The sequence below is a fragment of the Danio rerio genome, chromosome 25 (genome assembly GCF_049306965.1).
Source record: "Danio rerio strain Tuebingen ecotype United States chromosome 25, GRCz12tu, whole genome shotgun sequence".
In the NCBI taxonomy this organism is placed as follows: Eukaryota; Metazoa; Chordata; class Actinopteri; order Cypriniformes; family Danionidae; genus Danio; species Danio rerio.
In genome coordinates this window covers 9,840,001-9,859,913 of record NC_133200.1, presented here as the reverse complement: position 1 = coordinate 9,859,913, position 19,913 = coordinate 9,840,001, and the positions used below count along the sequence as shown (strand labels likewise).

Genomic DNA, 19,913 nt, shown 5'->3' with positions numbered 1-19,913 from the left:
GGTATCGGAGTGAATTTTCAGACGAATAAGCTCCTGCCAGCAGAATTTCCTGAGGTGTACTCTGTATGTTCGGCAACAGTACGATTCATCAAGGACACCGAACGCTGTTGTCATGCCCCCAGAGGAAGCATTTATGCTTTATATGGATTTGTTGGGCGGCACAAATTTTAAAGTCCTCTGTAGTGACCTGATTAGCCCTGGATGGTTGATTTTCAACAGCTTGGCAAAACTAAGACTGGAAACGCTGCATTTTACAGTAGTCTGCTGTGTTTACCATTTAGGCTGTTTTACATCCGGTCATTGTCAAGCATGTGCATTTTGAATTCACATACACTCAATACATTTACATTTACAACTACTCTTATAAAATAACCTGGAAAAAAAACTAATTCTTGAGATTTTTTTTTACTTAATTGTTTTATGTTCAATCTAAAAAAATAGTAAGTTAACTTAATTCCTTCAAGTTGTCCCATTGCAAATCAATTGTGTGGAACCCAACATTTTTTCAGTTTATATCTTCTGGTGTAAAAAATAATACAATTTGATATTTATATGCTTACACAAGTAATCAAGTGGAGTTTCACAAACTAATTTCGAGAGAAGCACGTGATATGATTGAGCATGACTGGCTGCTCATCTGTAATCAGTAATAATCCAATCAGAGTGATCCAAGCTTACTATGAATGGATTGTTTTCTCCCTACTACTCTAACTTCGTTTTGAAAGAATCCCGCCTTCCACCCCATCTCCTCCTTTTCCTCCCTTTCTAAGAGGATCCCCTTATATGCTTATTAACCGGGCAGGAACCTGGGTTTAAAGTATCTCCGAGCTCAGGGTTCTCTTCCAGGACAGCATGTCAAACCAGCTATAAACGCCAAGCATATCTAAGTGGGAAGTTTTGAAATGGTGTTTAGCATTTTGTTGTTGAAGAAAAACAGAAAAAAAAAATCACACCCTACTAATCACATTTTGTTTCTTTTTCCTGCTAACAAAACAAACAGCTTAAACCAGCCTAAGCTGGTTGGCTGGTTTTAGCTGGCTGACCAGCCTGGTTTTAAAGGGGTTTTGGCCATTTCCAGGCTGGTTTCAGACATTTTCCACCTGGTCTTAGGTGGTCAGGCTGGAAATAATGAGCTAAAACCATCTAAATCTATCTTGACCCTCCTGGTTTAAGATGGACAGGCACCAAGTAGCAAAGAATTCTGGCCAATATACTGGCCCATTTATCCGAAACTGGCATAAAGCATGGGGACACCGTCTTTAAGGTGGCACACAATACTTGGTCCAGAAGTTAATAAGTGATTCGTGGGCCGTGTAAGTTTGGCCTATCTTGACCCACATTTAAAATGCATTTTTATTATTTTTAAATGAAGAAAAATAAAAATCTACAAATCAGGTCGCTTCGAGATAAATCACACCCATAGCACACCTAAAGCGCATTGATTCGTAGGTTTATCAATTTCATTGCAGTTGTGACACACCAACATATCTGGCCCAGTTCAGGCTCATTTATGAGTTAACTTGGCTGAGACTTGGCCCAGATACGGTCTATTTTTGGCCATTGTCTGGAAGCCAGACTTGGTCCAGTCATGTGCCGTAATTCACTGCTTGGGCCAAGCAGAAGCTGACCACAGCTGGGACAGAGATATTTTGCTATGTGGGGCTGGTCAAGCTGGAAATGCTTGAAACAAGCCTGGAAATGACCCAAACCGTTCTAAAACCAGGCTGGACGGCTTAGGCTGGTTCTGGTTTAGGCAGCGTTTCAGCAGGGTTTTATATAAAAACCATTTTGTTTCACCAATTTTTGCTAGTTTTGTTAACATGTTACCTTCCATAGCCCTAAGCAGTACTAAAGATGTTCTGTCTCTTGTCATGTGGACTGTAAAAGTGAGGAGTCAAACGTTAGTTAATGTTAGATTTATTTAGGTCATTATTTAAATACTTTAGGGCAAGATTTTTTTTTTGCAAGTTAGCATATAGCTGAAGCTACAAAAGGTGTTGTTTGCTAGTTAGCATATAGCATCAGCAGTCATGGTTAGCTAGATAACCAGAGCGGTTTGACCTCTCATGTCTATTGAAACAAGGGGCCAAAGTTGCTGAATGTTACACAAGTGTCTTATAGCTAGCATATTGCTAAAGAAGAAGTACTTACCATTGTAGCAGTTGTTTCCCTCTTCTTTCCGGTGTGTATTGAAATCTCAAGGTCAAGAGTCAAAGCTGCCAAATTTTGACAATTTTTGATAGTTAGCATATAGCTAAAACGTTAGCTGGGATTGTTAGCTTCTAACCCAAGCAGTACTGAAGTTTAATGCCTCTCATAAGTATTGAAAAAGTGAATGGTAAACGTTAGACAGAATTATTCAGGTCAGGATGTATTTAAAATTTGTTTTTTGGGAGGTTTGTTTTGGTAGCTATAGCATCTAGCTAAAGCTGCAGAGTGCATTGCTATGAAATCCATGGGGTTTGAAACCTCTGTGTGTTGAAAAGGTGAGATTAAGGGGTCAAAGTTGCTAACTATCAAGTATTTTTGGGTCAAGTGTTTTATTATAATTAGCATCTACCTCAAGCATCAGCGGCCATTGTTATCTAGTTAACCAGAGCAGTAAAGCCAATAGCTTGACCTCTCATGTGTTTTGAAATCTAAAGAAAACTCCACTAAAAATTCTTGATATACATGGTAGATTAGTTTCTTTTTCCATTAAATTGAATTTGAAATGGCATCAATCTAATTCACTGGTCATTTGTGTATATGTACTCATTGTTGGATGTTCTCTTGATGTAGATTTATGTAAATATGCAATGTGTGTTTGTGGATGTGGCTCAGCGCTGCAGATGATGCTCTGGAAGACAGACAAGACCGGCTCAAGACCAACCAGCAACACAACAGTGACACCCTCAGGAGGAAAATGCTGAAAAACAGCCCACGTCTCACTCAGAAACACACACACCGCTGCCAAGAACACTCAAGAGGAAGCTGAACGACAGCTTTAATCAGGAGGAGAACACAGGCGCGCAGGAATAAAAGTTAAAAGAAAGAAAATGCCGTGCGTAGAAAGGCTCGCTCCTGCCGATCTGCTCCAGCAATTTACAGATGATTGACATGTTCAATTAAAGCAGCAGTTACTGGACGCCATTTGCGATACTGACCGGACAAGCCAGTAAATTAGCATATGCTCAATGATTCGGGGAAAATCAATCACTGAGGGGTCACACTCGGTTCTTCTCAACTATGGTAAAAAATAAGCTGCTTTAAAGACAATGTGGAAATAAAATAGGTCTGTTTACTGTCGTAATATCCCTCATTCTGATCTTGCACAAAAAACATGTACAAAAATAACAATAATCTTCATAACAATATTTTTATTTTGCATCACTGAACTATTTTTGCCCCTCTGGTTGAGAAAATAAATAAACAAATAAATAAATAAATATGTTTATATAATTTGTTTACAACAATAATTATACTATTTTGCTTCAAATTGGTTAATAAAGATTCTTTTCCCATGAATATATATTTTACAACAACTGCACCAAAAGAAAGCCTAGCATATACGTTAAAGCAAAAGAGAATTCAAAACAGACAGACGGACGGACGGACGGACGGACGGACGGACGGACAGATAGATAGATAGATAAACGGATAGACAGAACATGAACAGGCCTGCATTGTGCAATGATTATTTGCAGTACTAGTTTTCTAATATGCTATCTTTAAATATTAATATTTAAATCACCTATTATTTAATGAAATATGCACTGTTAGCACAAAAATTAAAAACAAGGGATCTGTTTCAAAATGTTATATATATATATATTTATATATCTGTCATCATGGCAAAGATAAAACAAATGAGTTATTAAAACTATTATGTTTAGAAATGTATTTTAAAAAAATCTTCTCCCTGTTTAACAGAAATTGGCGAAAAAATTAATTCAGGGGGTCTAATAATTCTGACTTCAACTGCATATATATATATATATATATATATATATATATATATATATATATATATATATATATATATATATATATATATATATAACCCCGCCAGCTCTACACCACCCAACCCGCTCCGAGCTGGTTTCGAACCGGCGACCTTCCGCATGGGAGTCGGTTGCTCCAACAAGGAGGCTAAAGACTATGGCCTCTAGCGACTGTCGCTAGAGCACCTTTAGAGGTCAGAGGAGTGAGGTTTACCTGCACAGCCCCTACTGGCTGGCCTCCGTTACACTCACCCCCCGAAACCTCACTCCCATCCGGGTCACGGCACCAATGTAACCCCGCTGGCTCTACACCACCCAACCCCTACTGGCTGGCCTCCGTTACATAAATATATATATATATATATATATATATATATATATATATATATATATATATATATATATATATATATATATATATATATAAATATTAGTGGTGTAAAGTTGTGGCTTTATACTCAGTATGCCCACTTTTTTCCACAAGCTGTTTGGGAATTACGACTTCTAAGGATCAATAATTGTTTTGCTGATTAAACTTCTCTAATTTACGTATTTACGTCACCTTTAACTACACTAAATGTTTTGGGTTTTTTTTACTCGCACCTTAATTTGTTGAAATCAGTGCATTTTTGTTCAAATTGCGCCATTCCCCACCCCTGACAACCACAGCAGCTGTGAAAAAGAGAGTTTTTTGAAGACATCGACAAGTCAACTGAATGATGTCTCGCTGAAACATTCAGGTACAATTGTTAAACAGCATGGGCATCGCTTTAGCCCCCTATATTTCTATTCAGCCCCCCTAAAATTTTTGCGGTTACCTCATGAAAGGTAGAATAAATTATTGCCTCAGTCCCCTTTAAAGCCAATCTCAATAACCCTACCTAATCCAAAACTGTATTACCAAATATTCCTCAAATGCTAGTAATACACTGCGGGTGGACAGATAGACAGAACAATAGACGGACGAACGGACGGACGGACAAACAGATAGATTAATAACATGAACAGGCCTTCATTGTGCAATTATTATGTGCATTAATAGTCTTATAGTATGCTATCTTTAAATATTATTAAAATTGTGTATTATTTCATTAAATATGCACTTTTAGCACAAAAAGAAAGAACAGAAGATAAAATGTGGTTCAAAATTGTTTATATATATATATATATATATAAATATATATATACATATATATATATATATATATATATATATATATATATATATATATATATATATATATACACATATATATATATATATATATATATATATATATATATATATATATATATATATATATATATATTTATTTATTTATTTATTTATTTATTTATTTATTTTTTACATTAAAGTTAAAGGATTTTACAGAGATGATTTTTGGAAATCTCTTTATCATTCTATAACAGTCAGAAAAAGGTTTCACAATTTCTTTGTAGAGTAAAATGTTGTATATAATCAGGCAAATTATATATGCACATTTCCCTCAGCAAAAACCTTCAGAACACAGAAATAAATAAAGTTTGATGTCTGTATGAGCTGCTGAAGAGAAAATGTATGCCTTTAAAAAAGATATGTATTGTATTTGTTGACACAAATTGATAAAGCGCAATAAAATATACACTCGGGTACATTGGATAAGTGTATTTTGGATGTTTTCTTGACATTAAAAAACACTTTAGGAAAATCTCAACTGACAGGTGCATGAAGAAAAAAACTGTTTCTGCCTGCAGTGTCTCCTCTTCTTGAGCACTAGTTGAACTCTTTCACCTGTTAGAGACTGTTGATGTCCCACAAACCCCTGCTCCTGGTTCTCACACAGCTGTGGCGTGTTGCGGAGGAGGGAACGGGGTTGCCCTCTTTATCTGGCCAGCGATCACTCAGCTTTCTCTAACTGAAAGAGTTGAGGTTGTGTCAGTGGGAAGCCCACCTGGCAAACAGGAGCATCCACCTGCTAGGCCAATCCAACCCTGCCTGAAAAACACACATGCACACACAGACACACAAACGTGCATATGAGACGTGTTTTTGGACAACTGAAATGAATGTTGAGCAGATGCAGAGCTGCAGGCTGGTTTGAGTCCAAATAAAGTGGCATCGTCGTTGAGCTCCGCTCATTTTCTGTGCTTTTCTATTGCTTAGCAACAAGGAGGACAAGGCACAGAAACTGTGTTAAGCTGATTTTGCAAATCAAAGAATGTGGAATCAGACAAAATGTGCAATCAAAACATTTATATGATTATTTATTGCATATATTAAGATCCAATAAACAGAGTTTGTACTCTTTAATGGGAAGGTTGATTTAGAACTATGTGTAGATGTGTGTGTGTATACATACAGTATATACATACACAAGCATACACTATATACACATATTACACACATATTATGCACATATTATTAGATATTATATCACATAGACATACATACAAACACACATATATATATATAACACATACAGTTGAAGTCAGAATTATTAGCACCCCTGAATTATTAGACCGCTTGTTTATTTTTTCCCCAATTTATGTTTAACGAAGAAAATATTTTTTCAACACATTTCTAAACATAATAGTTTTAATAACTCATTTCTAATAATGGATTTATTTTATTTTTACCATGATGACTTTAAATAGTATTTTCCTACATATTTTTCAAGACACTTCTATACAGCTTAAAGTTACATTTAAAGGCTTAACTAGGTTAATTTGGTTAACTAGGCAGGTTAGGGTAATTAGGCAAGTTGTTGTAATGCGACGGTTTGTTCTGTAGATATTTAAGAAAAAATATAGCTTAAAGGGGATAATAATTTTGTTCCTAAAATGGTGTTTAAAAAAATTAAAACTGCTTTTATTCTAGCCAAAATAAAACAAATAAGACTTTTTCCAGAAGAAAAAAATATTATCAAACATACTGTGAAAATGTCTTTGCTCTGTTAAACATCATTTGGGAAATATTTTAAAAAGAAGAAAAAATTTTAAAGGGGGCTAATAATTCTGAATTCAACTATGTTTGTGTGACACACACACACTAGAGATGCGCGGATGGGCTATTATTTCATCCGCAACCGCATGACAAAATTTATCATCCGTCCGCCATCCATCCGCACTAACATTTTTGACCAATTTTTAAAACCGCACCCGCCCGCCGTCTGCTGATTGGGCTCTTTATTTGAATGGCTTATTCCTTTTTATTATTAAATGAATGTTTCTTTATTGATCATTATATAATAGAGAATGACTTTAATGTAGACATGCAGTTAATCCAAACGTGCAAGTCATTAATTGACGACGCTTTGAAGTTACGCTATAGATACGAGGACGTGTCTTTTCACTTGATTCGATTCCTCGGTCCTTCAGTCTTTTCCTTGCGTCCTTCCCTCGTAACGTTATCCCGGTGGGGTGGAAACACGGGAAAGAAAGCAAGGAAAGGAAACGAGGATGCACAAATAAGAAATGAGAAGCACCCGAGGTCTCAGTCTCCAATCGGCACACAGGGACAAAAATAAATAAATAGCCTAAATTAAACGCACTGTACTATACAACTTTTTTTTATTGTAGCCTAATAGAAAACGCATTTTGACTCATCATTTCAACATGCTGCTATTTAGTCTACTACTAAATGCCTAAGTCACTTTATTTTTTAGTAAATAGATAGAATAATAAGTCATTTACATTATAGCCTAATAATGTTTACATTTGTAGTTGTCCATAGCAACCCCAAAAACGTACCTGCTTGCCTTGCACATCTAATTAATGGGCACAGTTTTTCGACTATTTTTTATTTTTTGCTGTTAAAAAAATAACAAAAGAACAACACAGTTCTGCGACACAGATGAACCTTTATTGATATCTCTATCAGACAATACCTATTTTATATGCCAAAAGAAACAACAGGCAGTAAAAAAAATATTAACATAAATATCTTAATGTAGGCATAGGCTATAGTTGCATGCTTTTGCAAACAGTTGAAAATTTTTTAATAAAAACGTCATATCGTGCCTAAGCCTTGTAGGCTCAGTCACCCCCACAATTAGAAATTAAATTAGAAAAATAGATATGCCATCCTCTTGAGCGAACCTGACCAGGCTAAAGTGCATGTATGACAAGTGCCCCAATAACCCATGGACTTAGGATTATCCCCATTCCCCTCAAACTTGAAGCATAACGAAATACTACGCCATTAAATTTGCGACAAAGAAATTCTGGCAAAATAACCTTAGCCTCGGAACGTAAAAGTGAGGCCAACATGTCTAGAATAGAATAGGCTAAACCAATATGAACGTAAAATTATCAGCTGACCGAACTCAAAAGTTTATATTGAACATATGTGTAGCCTAAATAACATAGGCTAATTGGTTTAATATGCCCGGTCTAGTTTGATTTTTTCTTGGCACAATGCAGGAATAAAATAGCATCTACAGTGTCAGGATTCAGACGGGAGTGCCTGCATAGCCACTATAATGCGCCCTGCTGCACTGAAGGAGCGCTCGATCGCAGCACTTGTTGCTGAAATGCATAGAATTCTCTTGGAAAGGTGCTGTAGTCGTGGTAACGCCTCGCCTTATTTCTCCCATGAGGAAAGTAGATTTTCCTCTGCTGATCCGTCTATACGGAATTTTGTAGAGGAATACTTCTGTACTTCATCCAGAATTAGTGTATCCGATTCCTCCTCCCATTCTGTGAAGTCAGTCCTAGGCTTTTTCGTTGGTGCGCCAGCTATGAATATAAAAACAGTACAACCGCCCGCCACCCGCCCGAATTTAATTAAAATATTATTTTTTCATAACGTCATCCGCCCGATCCGCGGTTTATCCGCGGAGTCCGCGGCTATAACCGCCAACCGCGCATCTCTAACACACACACACACACACACACACACACACACACACACACACAATTCAGAATTATTAGCCCCCTTCAAAAAATTTCTTCTTTTTAAAATTAGCACTGGTGCCTTATTGTCCCACCAGTGCCAACATACAGCCATATCGCACTATTAAGAGTGTGATATTGCAACTGTCCAACTGCTGTTGGGCAACATAAGGTAATTTTGAGGCTTTTTAGGCAAGAATCTAATTGTTTTGATTGTAACTATGCAGTTTATTTATAAGGATTGCGCCTATTTTGAATATTTATAATTTCAGAGATTCAGCGCGCCAGCATCCATCTGTCACGTTAAACCAAGAAAAAGAAAACAACAAAGGTGAATACTGCAAATGTTTATTGACCAATGGTCATAAATCAAAATGGTGCAAAAAATGTCCAAAACAAAAAAACAGAAAGTCTAGTAGCAGGGTGTGAATAAATTTCCAGATACATGGCTGAGAAGCGTCCAACAAAAAGTCCTGACAAAACACAGAAAGGAAATAATTTTAAACTACAGCTGATCAAATCATTATAAAACTGGTAAGTGACCCTGGAAGTCGATCTCTCTCTTTTGCATGTTGTAGTACTGTATTTATACAATAGTAATTCGGTAGTGTTTGCATTGCTTTTGGCTTTTTCAAGGTTAAGTGTTGCGATCTCCCGATTGCAACAGAGAAAAACTATGAAATGTTTCAAGACTGATGGCATTTCATGATGTTCAGTCTTACAATCCTAATGTGCAAAATCACCTGTTTTGTCATCACTTTAGACATTACGCTAGAGAATCATTTAAATACTAGCTCTAAAGTGACGTTTAGTTGCAACGATTTCTGCTGTTCTGACGTCAGCTGCAGATGTGAATGGCGGAAGAAAGTAGTTCCTCATACAAGGGATACATACAGGGATTTCTAAATTGTGTATTTGATTTTTTCTAAATATACATGATTATGCCTTTGAACTGTTGTATAAACGCAATATCACACTTGTACCGATATGGCTGAATATCATCACTAGTGGGACACTAAGACACTAACGCTCGCCTCCCACCAGTGTCGATATACAATCACACTGCTACTCATGTGATATTGCTCATATAAGACTCAATATATGTTTACAGTACTCAAATTTGGTTTCATAACTTAAATGGTTTGCTCGGTTTTCTCAAATAGTTTGAGTTATCTTAACTTATCGGGTTTTCTAGTGTAAATAACATAAATAACTGTCATGATAAGTACTGTTTTTGCATTACTGTTTGTGGTAGGTCTAGGTTTGGGGTGTGGGGAATTGTTAAAAAAACTACAATTACTGAGTAATTTAATAAATAAAATAAATAATAATCATTATCTTCTGACCACAGCTGTATCCCTTCTAGCAATAACCCCCAAGAAGCTAGCATGCTAAAAAATGAACCCTAAACATACTTATTTTCGTAACCCTAAATATGCTAACACATGAATGGCGTTAGCTGTATATTTGGACAATCATGTTAACTTTTAAAATCAGTTAAGCTCTTCGCAGTGAGCCGAGAAGGTCTCCTGTGGCTCGATTCAAGCCCTCTGTCCACCAATTACTTACTGTGACAGAAGAAGACATTAAAAATGCATGAGCGTTTCTACATTCATATTTAATAACAGTTCTAAAACTTAATTCTGGCAAAAAAAATTTACAAAACAATTATGCTTACATCAAAACATACATATTAGTACCCAAATGTACCTTTATGTCACCATTGTGGAGCCTTCAGGTACAAATATGGGGACATGAGTCCGGTGACAACTCCCGTAACTTTATTTCTGAAAGTGTAGGAAAATTTAAGATTAAAATTAAAAAATGTGTATTTTATTAAATGTGTACAATTTAATAACCAACTTTTCAAACCTACAATTAAAAAAAAAATCTAAGAATAATAATAAAAAAACACCTAGAAGATTATTAAAAAGAGTTACACTTACCGGTCACTTTATTAGGTACACCTGACTAGTACCGGGTTGGACCCACTTTTGCCTTTAGAACAGCCTTAATCCTTCGTGGCGTAGATTCAACCAGGTACTGGGAACATTCCTCAGAAATTCTGGTTCATACTGACATGATAGCATCACGCAGTTGCTGCAGATTTGTCGGCTGCACATCCATGATGAGAATCTCCCATTCCACCACAACCAAAAGGTCTATTGGATTGAGTTCTGATGACTGTGGAGGCCAATTCCAAAGTACAAAGCACGGTGAACTCATTGTCATGTTCAAGAAACCAGTCATGACGTGAGAAGATGGGTACACTGTGGTCATAAAGGAATGGACATGGTCAGCAACAATACTCAGGTAGGCTGTGGTGTTGGAACACGATAATCATCGGTACAAATGGGCCCAAAGTGTGCCAAGAAAATATCCCACATACCATTACACCACCACTACCAGCCTGAACTGTTGATACAAGGCAGGATGGATCCATGCTTTCATGTTGTTGACGCCAAATTCTGACCCTACCATCCGAATGTTGCTTCTATTGTCCACTTTTGGTGAGCCTGTGAGAATTGTAGCCTCAGTTTCTTGCTCTTAGCTGACAGAAGTGGCACCCAATGTGGTCTTCTGCTGCTGTAGCCCATCTGCCTCATGGTTGGACGTGTTGTGCGTTCAGAGATGCTCTTCTGCATACCTCAGTTGTAACGAGTGGTCACTGTTGTCTTTATATCAGCTCGAACCAGTCTGGCCATTCTCTTCTGGCATCAACATGGCATTCGCCCCCACAGAACTGCAGCTCACTGAATATTTTCTCTTTTTTGGACCACTCTCTGCAAACCCTACAGATGGTTGTGCGTGAAAATCCTAGTAGACCAGCAGTTTTTGAAATACTCAGACCAGTCCGTCTGACACCAACAACCATGCCACGTTTAAAGTCACTTAAACCACCTTTCTTCCCATTCTGATGCTCTGTTTGAACTGCAGCAGATCGTCTTGACCATGTCTACATGCCTAAATGCATTGAGTTTCCTGATGAGTGTGTTTGCGTGTGCTTATAAAACAAAAATGTTCAAATTGTACACAAAAAAAAAAAATAATAAATAAATATATATTTATTATAAATATGCATATAAATATGGTGGATAAAATGCAGTAAGACACAATGAGCAATTTATTACTTTTTTCCCCCAAGTACATTTAGTAACCTAGCTGAGCTGCAAAGTCAAAAAATGAAGGTTTGAAAGGAGCATGTTGTAAAATAATAATCATAATGACATTTGATTGGGACCAGATATGAATCAGTGGGTTTGTGAAAATGCTTTGAAAGCCAATATAAAAATAGACTCCCAATTTTCTAAAAATCATTCTCCGGTGATTATGAAGGAATCAAATCAGTTTTTTCTTTACTCACTAGTAATTAATAAGCAGTGATGGGAATAAAGATGCTATAAATAAATGGCTTACTAACAGTGATACTGTTTTCAGTAACGAATAATCAAATGAATTATTAATAATAATTATAACAAAATGACTGTTTCCCCCGTTACAATGCCATTACTAACTATAAAAATGCGCATTACTAAAATTGAGTACACTGAAGCGGTTTTCATGCAAGCAGCGTCTCTCTCAGCCATTGACCTCTCTCGTAGTGTACCTGAGAACGTGATGATTGGCTTAAATAGACTACATTTCAATCGTTTGCCAATCAGAGGCAGTATAGTGTGGGTTTACACACATAGTCAGTCGCACACACTAACGTCCGGGAGTCAGAACGATGGCAAATCCAACAAGTTCAAAGGAAGCGTTTGCAAACTGGAAATATAAGCACTACTTTTCCCTCATTGAAGTGAAAGGCACGAACGTTTATGTATGGTGCAACGATATGAAATTCCAAAAAAAAAAAAAAAAAAAAAAGTCTCTCTGCGTTGGTGAACAGTAATTCTAATCTAATGAAGCACCTCGCGTCATCATATCCAACCACAAAATTAGTGGCTACGCAGGTCATAACGTGAGGAGACGAATCCACGGCGTCAAAGCAAATAAAACTTAATTTTTCTCCACAGCAAACACTTATTACTCAGAATTAAACAAAAAATACCTGTATATATAGATGAGGACATGCTGCCGTTGTCCTCTCACATTGTCCCACAACAACATTAAAATAGTGTAGATTAGTGTACAATGTTTTACATTTATTTTATAGTCATTTGCAGTGGTGTAAAGTAACAAATTACAAATATTCAAATTACTGTAATTGAGTAGTTTCTTTTCAGGAAGTGCACTTTTTTAAGTAGTCTTAAAAATGTGTACTTTTACTTTCCCTTGAGTACATTTTTACTGCAGTAGTGGCACTTTTACTCCACTATCTTCCTTCAACCTGTAGTCACCACTTCATTTTTACTTGTCTATTGGGATTACAAAAATCAGTGCTGTGATTCCCGTGCAATCAAATCGAATCGCACATACCGTAGAAGTAATATCGCATTATAATGAACTACCTCAAGACATGGGCGATTCATAAATGCAGCAAACTGTTAGGAAGCATAAAAAGTGTTTAAGAAGATGTCGAAAATCTATACACGCATTGACCCAGAGACTGTTTGGACTGAATGTCACTGATGAGAAGATGTCAGATGTTTACTGTATTATGAATGGCCTTAACGAAATGGCCTTTGAAACCCAGCAGGCACAAGATGTCAACATGACGTCCTATTGACGTTGTACCCCAACATCGTGGGGACATTGCATTTTGAAAATCGGGTTGACGTCAGAACCCAAATCAAATATCAACATATAATGATGTTACAGCTTGATGTTGTGTTGGTGTTACCACTATGACGTCTATCAGACATTGGATTTTGGTTGCCATACCTAACGAAATATTGTCAGTATTTGGGATCATTATGACATTGGTTTAAAATGTTGGCTCAAATTTCAATTTTCGTCACTTTCCAACACAACCTGAAATCAACCAAATATTGAAGTGGATTTTATACTCTTTAAAATGTGAAGTTAATGTATATATTCAAATTGTATGTGTATAATCTGCTTGTAGACTTGCATACCATTAGAAGAATTACCATATCACAAGAAATGGATAAGTTATATAGTTATCAGGTTTGGGTCAGGGGTTACCCTAGATGGAATTTGTGTGATATATGTAGAACTAAGACAAAAACAGATGACAGAGGTGGAATTTGGGGTCAAGGGTTAACCTAGGTGGGATCTTGTGTGACAAATTAGAACAAAGGGAAAAAACAGTTGCAAAAGAGTATTTAAACAGGCCAGAACATCAGTGAGACAGAATTTTCAGACAGAGATGCTACTGGGGGTCTCCTGAAGATTCTCCTTTGTTGTCGACAATAAAGTATACTCTTCTGATATTCATAACCTCCAGACTGAGTTTGAATGATTAAGAGAAAAACCTAAGAAACCACTACAATATCAACGTCATTTGAGGTTGAATGTCAAAATAGCGTTGTCCTTAGACGCCTGCTAGAAATTTAATTTTGGTTACCTGACATCACAACCTAAATCTAAACCTATTATTAAAGTCTTATGACATTGTGTGCCTGCTGGGCAATAACTAAATGCACTACAGAATGTTACGTTTACATACATCCACAAATTACATGTAATGCATCAGCTTTTTACAGCATAATACTCATAATACTCAGCATAATATTAATAGCATAATAAGTACTTTTGAAAGGTCTACTTTTTACTCATACACCGAAAAAAATCATGTCTGCAAAACTGCTGCAAAAAAATTATTTGTGTTGAATTTAAACAAACAAATTAAATGTAATGAAATTCAACTTAATTTGTTTTGTTTTTTTAATTCAGCCCAAATAAATTGTTTGCAGCCACTTAACGAAAAGAGAATTAGTAAATCCAAGGAATCATCTCTGAATCATTTTTTTTTTGTGTACTCTAAATATATTTACAACAGATACTTTTACTCTACTTGCACTACATTTTAGGCACGTAATGGTACTTTTACTTACAGTAAGTATGACTATTCAGTACTCTTTACACCACTGATCATTCAGCAAATTCATTTTTTAATGAAATGCATTAGTTACTTTCCTTGGTAACTAGTAACTCTTATAATTTTGTTACTAACTTTGTTTGTATTTGTGAGAAGTAACTATAACTAGCTACTCTTTTAAAAAAATGTGCCCTACACATAGAATAAAACAGCATTATCATTATATTAGCTTATCTTTAAGTTTTCCATTAGTCATTTAAATAATGCTGGACTGAGTGTATTTGAGGAGAGTGATGCTAACATTAACTTACATTGTAAAAATAGATTCATAAAACAGCAGTTTTCCTTATTTTGTGATTCAAGTTTTTATTTTTCTGCTTATTTATGCATTTGAATTGCACCTTCATCTTTCCTCCATCAACTTTTAACCTTTAAAAGTTTGAAAAGTGACTTTTATTTATGTTTTGAATAGTTTAAAGTGATATATTGTCTGTATTGGTGCAGGAAATTACACTACAAAAACCTTGTAATGCCAGTACATTTTCTGTTATTTGACAGACTTATTCCTCGATATTTCCCATTTCAAACTACTAAAACATCAATTATAGTCACTTTGTTAAAGTGTAGAATAAAATTTTCAACATCAAAAGTCGACAGAGCAGAGATCAAGCTCCCATAATGCAATTCACAACCGTAAATAAACGCTTGTGTAATCACAAAATATGGAAACTGTTAATTAACAGAAAAACTGTTTCAATTAACACTCAAAACAGCAAACGGTCTTCCTACTTTGACAGAATAAAAACATTTTGGATTGTATTAAGGCTGTAAAACCAGCTGTTAGAAGCTTGTGCCACACTGACATTCATTCACAGGTCAAGACGGTCTGCTGTTCTGTTCCTGGATCACGTATTTGTGAGAAAGCACAACATTATCGTAATCGAAGTCCTCGTCCAGGTGGAAAGGAACAACCTCGTCATTTTCATCCTAAAATGACAAAAAAAAAAAATGACAAAGTTTTACAGGTTGTTTTGAGTGCTTTTGTAGATATTACCTGTGTAATGTGGCTGTTTGTAAGCCTAAAATGTCTACAAAGTTTCAAAGATGAACAACGCTTTTGTCTCCTAAAAAGAAAGAAGCAATTTCTGCCTGAAGTGAATCATCAGTGAATCCAATTTTATTTCCTGCACAAATTTCCTGTGCAGGTTTGTAGCAAATGTCCATAATGCCAGGCTACGGTCTTCACTATGTTTCCACATTGTCGCATATTTTTATTTATTTATTTTTATGGAATGTCACATTAAAAAGTGTTTAATGGAAATACCAAGATGCATGTAATTGTTTAAAACACATACACTACCTGACAATAATGTTGTCGCCTTTTCAAGTTTTAGTAACAACAAATAATAACTAATAATTCTAGTAATAACAGTAAATAGTTTACTCTAGTAAATAATAACTAACTCTAGTTGATTATTTGGTATCAGAGGTGGCTTATATGAAAGGAAAAGGCCTCTAGATTACGCTTATTTTACCAAAATAAAATATGATCATGCCTTGATTTTTTATTATTTAATTAGGATTATTTGTTGCTCTTACAACTGGGATTGACGACAAGATTTCTGTCAGTTAGTGTAAAGAAAAACAAATGTTTTATCTGAAAAGAAATGTGCATAAACTACGATGGAAAGACATTTACTGAATAAATTTTGTTGTGCGCATCAAAAAATGTCATGTGATTTTGTTTTGACAGATCATTGGATTATAAAAATGTGTGCAATGGGGCAACATTACTGGGGAAAGCAGCAGACTGATCACATTGCAAATCATTTGCAACTGTCTTGAGCGTCTGCGCTTAGTCTTAAACTATAAGAAAAAGGCTTATGGTGGCTTCTCTTCTACCAAAAGAATTCCATTTTTATTTTTCATATCAGAAAGTGATGATTTTGGACACTCTTTGACTCATTGGAAGAAACTGGATGCTTCATTCACAAATAGTTTATGAAATATTAGTTTTCCTAAAGTCTAATTCACTTCTTTGTATTGAAACTCATCACAAACAGCTTGTCCATAGCTATCACACATACGACTCTATATTAATGCTATAAAGATTATTAGTGCCACATTATTTTAAATGACATGAAATACTTTTAAATTAATCATTTATTACAATCCACTTATTATGTACATACAAGATTTTATATTGTACTCATTTTGAAGAATTGAGCAAATATTTTGAAGAAAGCCCGAAATCTGTAACTATTGACTTCCATAGAGTTCGGCTTTTCTTAAGTTAATGGTTACAGGTTTTCAGCTTTCTTCAAAATATCTTTTTTTGTGTTTTACAATCACTTGAGTAAGTTGAGTAATTGTTCATTTTTAGGTGAACTATCCCTTTAATTTTATAGCAGGCTTCTAATGAAGTGCAAAATAAGTTTATTTTAGGACAAAAATTGTTTAGTTTTGTGATCTAGGACAGTAGTTCCCAACCTTTTTTTTGCCTAAGAGCCTTTTTTCCCCGGAAAATATTGTGAGGCCCTCCTCCACATTTAATGATATTACTGCTCATAAAAATTGCAGTAATGATGACAAAAAATTTTGTTTTCAAACAAACAATATGTTTATTACTAAATCTAGATACATTTATGCACAAATAATGTAAAATATAAAGCAAAACATCAGTAGGCCATTTGTAACTGAAAAAAAAAATGAGCCTTTGGCCTTTAAATTGGCCCTATTTGAAATTTGATAACAAAAATATCAGTATTCACACTGGTGTATAAGGGGAAAAACAATATAGGCTATTAATATTTATTACGTGCATAATATTTGTTATGCTCTATCAAATAGTGTGAGGACTGCTGCCAGGCGAACCAGTGAGTCTTTTTTGTGGAGGACAGATTACAAATTTGTTTGCATTTGGTCAGCTAGGGCAGTGGTTCTCAACCTGTGACCAATGACCGTTTTCTCAGAAGATGACAAGCTGAAAAAACATTGCTGTCGCTCTGATACAAGTTTTATTTAAGGAGAAAAGTACAAAGCACTGCAGTGTTTGTGTGTTCTGTGTTTGTCTGAGAAAACTAATCTAACCAAAACGTAAATATTCCATACAAGCTGAAGCTGATCGGTCCATTCTTGTCACGTGACTCACGTTGCGTTCGCAGCCGGGGGTTCACTAGTGCGAGCGCGTCACACCGCTTGTGCGTGCAAACCACGCACCTCCATTGGAAACAACAAACTTGTGCAAACTAGAAATACGCAATATGCAAACGGCCCTAAATGCTGGATTCACCTGATTTGTTGACAAGTGGTTTGCGGATCCATTCCTTGGCAGTTCCTTCACTTGGCCTTTTCCTCTTGGCAAAGAAACTTTCCAAAGACGTCTGTTTCATACTCATTTTGCTGCATTTGGGTTAAATTTGGGCGCTAAAGTGACCGAGATGTAAGCGAGAGAATACGGTAATTTTTCAAAATAAAAGACTTTTCAAAATAAAACATCGTTCAAACTCAAATAATGATAAAAAGGAAATAAATAATGACTTCTTGTGCAGCCTGGAACCAATTGATCCACGGACCACTGAGCTAGGGGATAAAATAAACTAAGGCAACATGATCATTCTCCTAATTGTCCACTGCTAAGAATTTTTTTAAAAGACGCAACCCCCCACAAAGCTCGCAGAGACCCCCTTGTGGGCCAGAACCCCCCTGTCGGGAACCGCTGATCTAGGAGACCTCCAAAATAAAATAAGCAACTTTTAATCTAGCATAATAAGAGTTACATCTTAGTCCCAGAGTCAGTTGCCCAAGCTTGACTGCTCTCAGAGATAGAGAGAGGGAGACACTTGTGTGTGTACCTGATTCTCTGCGGCAATGGGAGTGTGTGTCCTGTGGTCTGTGAAAGTAGAGGAGATCTCCAGCAGTGTGTGGTGACAGAGTGATGGAGAGGAGACAGCTATCAGCTCTTCTTCAATCTCACCTGGTAGTGCACATGTACCTGACAACACACAACAAGACGCGCATGAATAATCAGCATCTCTTTTTTTTTCACGCAAAGCTGTCTGTCAGCATTCATTTACAAAGAGCTCCTTCTTTTACAGAGAAAACTCTGTCTTTATTTAGTCTGTTTTGCACAAAAATACATTGTTCCGTACAATGTACATCCAACATTCAGGTTAGGTAGCTCTCTATGTATGTGTGAAAAAGACATCAGGCCTGGCAGGAGCTCGACTGATGCTGATCTTAATTAAACAGCTAATTACCAACACAGTGAAAGCCATAGTTTCAGCAGCTGGGAGAAGACCAGGCATCTGAGGGTGCATCTGCATTTCTACATTGGTTTGTGTGTATAAAGAAAGCCCACTCACGGCTCTCAGAACAAGGTGGTCTCAAAAACAAGGTCATTAAGCGGCTCACTAAGGAAACACGGGAAGAAGCTTCACAGCGCTAATGAATCTGAGGGCTGATGCTGTTCTACCACGCCGTGAACCTGCTTGACCGCGTTTCATTAAATCCATAGATATCCTGTAGCCTGTAGATATTCTTGAGCCTTGGTCCACTTTGGGCAGAATCGCCTTCTTATCAACCTGACGACACTGAACCCTAAGGTAAACCCTGTTAGTATTATTTCTAGCATGTCTCAGAGAGAGCTAAGGGGCGTTCATGTAAAGGTTTTAATAGTAAGTTTCATTAAAATACGCATCGAGTATGATTACATGGACACTGATACTCTGACTTTAATATGATTAAGACAATGCTCTGAGTAAGATTTCACCATTTTAAACACAATAAACCTTAATCAGACTAGTCATAATTGAACTAAACAGAAATGGAATTAAGACATGGAGTTTTCCTGTTTAAGTTGCATTATTGAAGACACTAGGCAGGCACACTGGTTTCTCATGATTTTTTTCTTGTGATTTTTTTGCGATAAAATGACAGATTTTGTGGTGGTAATTCCCAGAAATGTGTGAACAATTTTGAGATATATACAGTTGAAGTCAGAGTTATTAGCCCCCCTGAATTATAAGCCCCCCTAATTTTTAGAGAGAACACATTTCTAAACATAACAGTTTTAATAACCCATCTCCAATAACTGATTTATTTTATCTTTGCCA

General features: G+C 36.1%; 1 protein-coding gene and 1 long non-coding RNA gene across 3 annotated transcripts in view; both read right to left on the bottom strand.

Annotated features, from left to right (window-relative positions):
- Nucleotides 1–11,647, bottom strand: part of LOC141380895 (uncharacterized) — a 34,740-nt gene extending 23,093 nt beyond the window's left edge. Inside the window, exons 1-4 of one of the 2 annotated variants that reach the window (XR_012400255.1) lie at nt 11,245–11,450; nt 10,802–11,125; nt 10,566–10,642; nt 5,755–5,958 (exon numbers count right to left, since the gene is read on the bottom strand). This is a non-coding gene — a long non-coding RNA (uncharacterized lncRNA). Of the gene's footprint in view, nt 1–5,366; nt 5,959–10,565; nt 10,643–10,801; nt 11,126–11,244 lie in introns of those variants that run through there. The other variant, XR_012400256.1, reaches the window with a different exon arrangement.
- Nucleotides 11,648–14,750: 3,103 nt separating this feature from the next.
- Nucleotides 14,751–19,913, bottom strand: part of iftap (intraflagellar transport associated protein) — a 32,241-nt gene continuing 27,078 nt past the window's right edge. The window contains exons 6-7 of the mRNA XM_701282.11: nt 18,654–18,793; nt 14,751–15,786 (exon numbers count right to left, since the gene is read on the bottom strand). Coding sequence (XP_706374.5) covers nt 15,676–15,786; nt 18,654–18,793 — 251 coding nt within the window. The 3' untranslated portion in view covers nt 14,751–15,675. The remainder of the gene's footprint in view (nt 15,787–18,653; nt 18,794–19,913) is intronic.